This window comes from Leptinotarsa decemlineata, unplaced genomic scaffold (genome assembly GCF_025532065.1).
Source record: "Leptinotarsa decemlineata unplaced genomic scaffold, Ldec_3_MD MMD2_P_RNA_scaffold_14, whole genome shotgun sequence".
Taxonomy (NCBI): Eukaryota; Metazoa; Arthropoda; class Insecta; order Coleoptera; family Chrysomelidae; genus Leptinotarsa; species Leptinotarsa decemlineata.
In genome coordinates this window covers 9,044,537-9,052,272 of record NW_027412528.1, presented here as the reverse complement: position 1 = coordinate 9,052,272, position 7,736 = coordinate 9,044,537, and the positions used below count along the sequence as shown (strand labels likewise).

Sequence of the window (7,736 nt, the reverse complement as noted above, 5' to 3'; positions counted from 1 at the left end):
AAAAAGGTACACTTATTTTTTTTTTCGTTATTCCAGAATAATTTATAGTCAGTATAGTTCCTATTATTCCTGAAGCCAGTGAAAAACCGTTCTGAACTCGAAGGTATGCCTCCTTGTATAATTTCAGTTGTGTACATTGTATTGTCTATATTTTATTTTTCTCGTATCATATCACAACAGCTGCTCTGTTATCTACGTTACTGTCCTTTTATCAGAAGTAATGTTCGATCGAACGTGATAAATCCTGATGGTAATCGAAGTTATTGAGACCTCTAGGATCTTTTCATGAAGCATATTGAAATGGAAACATCAACAGTTGCGATTGATCATTGAAACTTCCATTTATTTTTATGAATGTAGAAAAACATTATTTTCTATTGCTGACATTTATTGAAATTATTGAAAAACATCAGTGGTGTTTCTTACTCGTTTCTTGGTATTGTTGCCAAGTTTGAAAGACATAACTATTTTCCAGAATTCGATTGAATTGAATTTAATTGAATGAAAATGTAGCTTGCACGTTGTCACATAAATATTCAGGAATTATGATAAAATACACATAATTTCTTTTCATGAATTAAAATCATTAACTTCAACCATATCTTTTTCTGTCACATCAATTTGGGGAAAAGTTATTATATCTCACAAAAGCAAATATCAGCGTCATATTAATTTAAATGAGACTTTTTTCTCAAGGGTTCTTTGATATCATCTCCATCTTCTCTTTGCATCGATTACGTCGCACGTGTCTCTCATGCTCGTATGCACCGTATTTAAATTTAATCGCGATTAGTTAATCTAAATTACGTCTTTTAGATTAAATACTAATGCACCGCGGATGGTTTAGGTAATCCGGATTAACATTTTGGCAACATTGCATATTATAGCAAAGCTAGTGTCAAAAGGAAGTAAAGTGAAATTATAACCTCGTTTTTTGTATTGTTCAACAACATAGTTATTAAAAATACTGTCGTAATGAAAAGAGAAATGAAAATTTTTATTTTTTTTACCACTTTTATTTGTAACTAACGTTACTGCAGTTTCGTCCTATATGGACATTCTCAAACTAATACAATAAAAGAGTTTATTGTATAAGTTTGAGAATGTCCATATAGGACGAAACTGCAGTAACGTTAGTTACAAATAAAAGTGGTAAAAAACATAGAAATTTTCATTTCTCTTTTCATTATGATCTCCTACCACGTAGTAACAGCTACATCCATCAATTTATTAAAAATACTGTCATTTGTATTGTAAATATGGAAAGAGGAAATGAAAGGAATCGTATTCCTAATTTTTCTACTGGCGAAAAGGTATGCTTAATGAATATTTGTAAAAAGTACCAAAAAGTACTTGAAGACAAACAAACAAACAGAACATCAATTGATGATAAAAATAAAATATGGACAAAAATTGAAAATGAATTTAATAGCCAGGCTTCCATCATATGCTACAGAAGTAGTGAACAACTTAAACGGTTGTATGCGAATAAAAAAAAAGAATTACGTAAGAAGTTTGCTGATCTTAAGAAAAGTACATATATAACAGGAGGTGGACCACCACCACCTGATCCGAAGTTGGATGCAGCAGACACTATTTTAATCAGCATGCTTAATGAACATACTGTATCAGGATTTTATTCAGAATTTGACTCTGACAATTCAGGAATATTGGAACCTTCAGAAAAAAAGCGAAAAACAGAATGTGATACCCAAATTTACGAGTTTGATCCTGCTACTGGTTCTTTAATTGAAGAAACTGATTCTGAGAATAATGTGAGTTTCTAGATTTTTTTATCATAGAATTGAATAAAGAAGAGGAAAACAGGGCAGCAAAGACATATAGAAAATGCCCGCCTGGTATATTACAAAAACCAGTGAACCAAAAATTGATGGTATCTCCCTCTTGCCAGTCAAAAGAAACTGAAAAAGTTCAGACATCCTTATCAACCTCAGTATCGACTAAGAATAGCAGCACCCCAAAGGCAAAACCATTCAATCGAAGGCGACCAATAGGAGGTATAAGAGCTCTGACATCTTCAGATATAGCTGAAAAGTACAATATCTTACTAGATAAGAGGCTAGCATTAGTTGCATCACAGAATTATGCAAAGGAAGAGCAGCAGTATAAATTAAGGATGTTAAAATTGCAAGAAGAAAATTTAAGATTAGATACAAAAAAAAGCAATTAAAACTGGAACTTTTGCAGTTTGAAATTAGTTACAAAAAATCATTGCTTACACATGATGGTAAATAAGATTTTTTTTCAAAAATTAATACAATTTAAAATTTATGTTTTTTGTTAGGATTGTTTTTTTTGTGGTGTGAAAAAATTATAGGTTCAAGATTAACCACTGCATTTACACCTTACACCACAACTAAATGATTAAGTTTGAGCCTGAAATTATGGGACACCTGTATGCTTGTGTAAAGATATGTATGTAGGTACACTCATTTTTTTTTGGTTTAGTTTAAGTTTTTTTTTCTGCAGGTTACACATTTTTTTCTTCTGAATGTACTTACACTGTCTTATAAACATATTTTTCATACTCAATTATAAAATAATATTTAAAAAATGTCTTTATTTTATAACAACGTTACAGGTTTGCAAAATGGTTATTTATTAGGTGCTGCCTCACATTAGCTCTATTTTCTTCATGGTCGTTACGTAAATCCTCAATATTTCCCAGTTCTATGAGGTAGTTGAGCTCATCTTCATTAATATTTTCTGGTGGTGGGGGAACTGGTTCGTTATTTTCAATTGCAATATTTTGCAAAACTGCAGTTGCTATTATTATATTGCTTGCAAATTCAGGTTTGTACCTCAAACCATATGCAAGTATAGGAAAGCGCCTTTTCCAAACTCCGATGGCACGTTCTACAGAATATCTGGTGCGTATATGGGCCTCATTATAAAGGTGTTCTGCCTCATTGTCTGGATGTAAAAGCGGTGTTAATAGATAGTCTTTATTGGCATAGCCACTATCACCTAAAAAAAATCAAATAATGTAATCAAACTAAAAGAATACAGGGTGTATTTTTACAAAAATGTAATAAAACAGATGTGTTATTATAAAATTTCTAACAAATTGTTAAACCAAACAACCTTTAAATTTATATTAAAAAACTTAATAGATGTGGCCTACATTCTTGCTAACATAATTAAAACAAATGATAACTACTAATGACTATATACTTTAGTACTTACCTAATAAGATAGAGTTTTGAAATTCATTATTTTCAAATTGAGCTCTTATCCTACTATTATTAAATATAGTAAGATCATGACTCGATCCCGGCCACCTTGCAACAATGTCTCGTATTTTTAATTTGGCATCACAGATTACCTGGGTGTTAATAGAAAAGAAGGCTTTTCTGTTGCGAAATGCTTCAGCCTGCTCACCTCCTACAAACATACACTGTTATCCAGTTATAACACATTTTCAATCTGTTACCTGGAGACTGCATTCTAATATGTGTTCCATCCACACAGCCAATGACCCGAGGAAACCGAGCTATGTTATAAAAGTCTGTCGCTACACGAAGTCTTTCATTGTCATTGGGTATTGTTACAAATAAGGGTCTTGACCTGGCAATGGCATTAGTAACTCGATGGACAATCCTTGAAATTGTGGATTGATGGGCTCCAATAAAGTCTCCTATGGCCAGCTGGTGTCCTCTGCATGCATATATTCTTAAGGTTGTCAAGAGTTGATTCATTGGTGTTACACTGTTGTTTCTATGAGTATAATTTTATTTAATATTTTAGGTAGGTACTGATAAATACTACAGTATGTAGGTAGATATCTACTTACTTATCATTGTCATACTCAATTTCTTCTTCTACATGATGAACATTCAGGATAGTAGGTTTTTGCAATCTAAATCTTCTGAAAAAAGAAAGGTTGTCCATGGTATGTATCAAAGTATTCACTTCTTTCCCACTGTCTTCTTGGAAAACCAAAATTAATTATGTCCAATATATCATGGTCATCATCCACAAACAACTGATCTTCGATTTCCATTATTGCTTTATAAATAATTGAGTTTTTTGTAAGAGAAAGAACGCAAAATAATATAAACACTTTTATTTTTAGGTTAGAAAAATCGTTTCTACAGACTAATCCAAGTTTAATCCATGAAAAACGGAGGATTAGATTTTCGAAAGCTTAAGCCCGACTTTTAGTACGGTGCATGGTAAATTAAAGCATTTATCTAGATTAAACCTTTAATCCCGATTAAGTGTACACGGTGCATACGGGCATCAGTGTTACACGCACACCTTTATATGAAATATTAATTCTTTCCCAAATCTAAGTATATTTTCCTATCTTCAACATGTTGATGACGTTACAATTTCCTCAACATTTTACGGAAATCAAAAAATGCAGTCAAGTATATTTTCCTATCTTCAAAATGTTGATCACTTTACAATTTCCCTAACATTCTATGAAAATTAAAAAATGCGGTCAAGTATAATGAATGAGTCAATTTCGTTCCCGACAAAATAACCGCTATAAATATCAACCATTCGCAATTACTTTCAATATTCCACGTTGGCGTCGAGGCTAAGGACAACGTCTACCATACCGACGTCTTGGGTTCGATTCTCATTCCGATGAACTTTTTTCAATCAAGCAGCACATGACAAGGGGGCCCGAAAGGTGATGCGGAGTCTCAAGAGGGCCTGAGCGGTGAGGCGTAGTCCCAAGGGGGCCCACGCTTTCTGAATCTCTCCGATACTCATTCCACCCTTCTCTGCATCGATTATGTCACTAAACTCCACTCACTAAAGTCTCTCTATGAAATATTTACCAACGACGCACGACATTGAAGTGCGCTCGTAACCGTCTTGTTCATCTACTGAGACTCACTCTGTGAGACCGAGGAGGATAAATCATATTTCGATATGACCCACATTTTCAACTTCATATGACCCATAAGATATGAAATATAAGCAGTACAACACTTCTCACCCGTTTTCCTGAGAAAGTTCATCAAATCTTGTGATTTGAAGATCTATTCAACATCTTGTATTTCAGTATAATATACATATTCCATTTTATAAGATCGGGTGTTATATTTCATAATAATTCATCAATCAATCGATTCATTCAATTCAGATACATATTCTTGTCTATAGTTAGCATATATTTAATAATAATTACAGTAAATTTAAAAATAAATAAATAACAATAAATAAGTAGTAATGTTCAGTTCTTGGGAAACGCCCAGATCTGTACACAACGATGAATGTAACTGAGAAAAAAAACTATTCATTCCTTTCAGTAAGAAATAAAAATGTATAATAAAAAAATAATAATAATACAAAGCAATGACCAACCCGAAGAAGGATTTAACCAGACAATCAGGCGACTCGGTAGGTCTAAGTGAGATAAAAAAAATTCAGACATTATTCAGTGAGTTGATTCAAATATTTCTTTTAAGAAATAAAAGTTGTGATCAACGAAGGACCTAATTGTTTTCTTGCGTTCATCAATATTTTTCTTCTTCTTCTTCTTAGTTCAATGGGAACTCGATTGACAAGTTTCGGTCCAAAGTAAGTAACAAACCTTTGGGTTTGTTACTGACGACACTTCACATCTATTTCTCTGAAACAGAATCATGTATTTCGCGATTGGAGGACACATTCAAATAATTATATATCGGTATAACCCACATATTCCATTTCATAAGAGCCAGTGTTATATTTTATAACAAATATGAAATATTAGGACACTTCACATATGTTTTTCTGAAGGAGAATCATGTATCTAGCGATTTGAAGACTCACTCTACAAATCGTATTCCAGTATGACACACAATCAATTTTGTAGGAACCAAAGTAATATCTCATTAGAGATATAAAACATGAACAGCACAATACTTCACATCTGCTGTCCTGAGAAAGATCATCAAAATTTACGATTTGAAGGAACTTTCAACAAATTGTATTTCAGTATGATCTACATATTTCAACAAATATCAGTGTGACCCACATATTCCATTCTATAAGAGCGAGTATTATATTTCATAATCACACGTTAAAAGGTAAGACCTCGTTAGTCCTTAGATCGCACAAGTTTCTCAACTTCTGAGAGTTGTCATTCATATGGGGGCGACAACTGATTAACGGAAAAACAGTTTTTTTCAAACAGATAACAAATAAAAAATATTAGCAATACGTCACTTTAAATCTACGAAGGTAACGATTAGTGATACAATAAGAAATGTCGATAATTACCTTAGTTTTCAAGGAACATTATTACAATTGAACTTTAGACTGTCAGAATTTGATAAACTTTATAGATAATATCGAAAATGCCATTATGTTTTCAAAACTGAACACTTTGCATAATTCAATTGTATCTACTACTGAACTTCAGGAGATGGTGACATATTTAATGAAAATATATAACCAAAATCAATTTCCAAATTTTAAGAATACACTCACGTATTACCAATGTTTAGGAACGCAAGTCAGTTTCGTCAATACCAAATTGATCTTTGCAATACACGTCCCTATTGTTAGGCCCACATTCTTTGAATTCTATCATGTATATCCTATTATCCAAAATCACATGATGTCGTTTCCCAAATACCCATATTTGACATGGAACCAGGACGATATCCAGTTCGAAAAAGAAGATTGCCCGTTCCTAGAAAACACATATTACTGCCCAGAGAACTTTGCGCCTCCGGATAACTGCACACTTCACCTTTTTGGAGGAAAAGCCTCAGATAAATGCCACCTTTTGGAAATCAACGTGCAAGATCCCATTGTAGAACAATTAACACAAGATCGAGTATTGATAATCCCTTTCAAAGAAGAACGTCTATATTCCAAATGTAAAATAGATCAATACCTAGAAATCAATTCTCCAGTATTGATCAGAATCCCACAATCATGCGAAATCCAAATCCATGATACAAAATATGTAAATGACATTTATATCCAACAAGGAAAACCCATGATTTTACCCAAATTGGAAATGACGGACTTGAAAACTCCAAAAGTCTACGACAACCCGAATTTCACCAAAATCAACCTTTATGAACTGTACCAAATAGACAGAATAGCCAATCAACTGAATCCTATTCAATCGCAACAAAACCAAGGTCCAACAACACCTTTTTTTGGGACTATAATATTTGAATCATCGTCATCGTGATACTGCTCAGACTGCCGAACTTGAAGCAGTATTTCCAAAAAATATTCAATGAGAACCAAAAAGCCTGTGAATCCACAGAAACCACAACTTCAAAAAATAACTCCTTTATTTTTTCAGTCAGCAAACTCATTATATTTCAAATCTAGTAATAATTGTCTTAATAAAGATTTATTTTTTGTACTGCTCTCGAAGAGAATGAACGTTTTTTTGAGTCTTATGTGAAATCGATTTTCTTTTTAAAAACTAAGTTCTCAATTTCCAATACATAATTCGTCCAACCAGAGGCAAGAAAAGGAAATTACAAATTTAGCAGTACTACGAGAGCAAGGAATCGAAGAATAGGCGCCAAGTCGGACGAGCTAGAACAGGAGCGGCATATGCACACATACAGGCTGATTCACGGTGGATGGCACATTAGACGTTCCTGGTGAACCAGACAACGGATCACTTTGAAAATTTAATGGAGGGCATATTCGGACATTCTCTAGCCAACTAAAATATTTTCGACAATGCGGTGTTGCCGCTTCTATTAGAAAGCAGTAGCAACTTTGATTTTTCAAATGGA

General features: G+C 33.1%; 1 protein-coding gene across 1 annotated transcript; it reads left to right on the top strand.

Moving 5' to 3' along the window:
• Positions 1 to 1,195: 1,195 nt before the first annotated feature.
• LOC141483523 (uncharacterized) lies at positions 1,196 to 4,274 on the top strand. Its single transcript, XM_074178203.1, has 3 exons — positions 1,196 to 1,313; positions 1,433 to 1,775; positions 4,097 to 4,274. Exons 1-3 carry the CDS (start codon positions 1,273 to 1,275, stop codon positions 4,121 to 4,123), a joined length of 411 nt encoding a protein of 136 aa, XP_074034304.1. The 5' UTR covers positions 1,196 to 1,272; the 3' UTR covers positions 4,124 to 4,274.
• The last annotated feature ends 3,462 nt before the right edge of the window (positions 4,275 to 7,736 follow it).

What these genes read in the sequence shown, in the direction of transcription:
- LOC141483523 (XM_074178203.1), top strand. Translation starts at nt 1,273, where the DNA reads ATGAAAGGAATCGTATTCCTAATTTTTCTACTGGCGAAAAG. An exon ending in ATTTTTCTACTGGCGAAAAG is followed by an intron (nt 1,314 to 1,432) that starts GTATGCTTAATG and finishes TGAATTTAATAG; the next exon opens with CCAGGCTTCCATCATATGCT. An exon ending in AAACTGATTCTGAGAATAAT is followed by an intron (nt 1,776 to 4,096) that starts GTGAGTTTCTAG and finishes TTTTATTTTTAG; the next exon opens with GTTAGAAAAATCGTTTCTAC.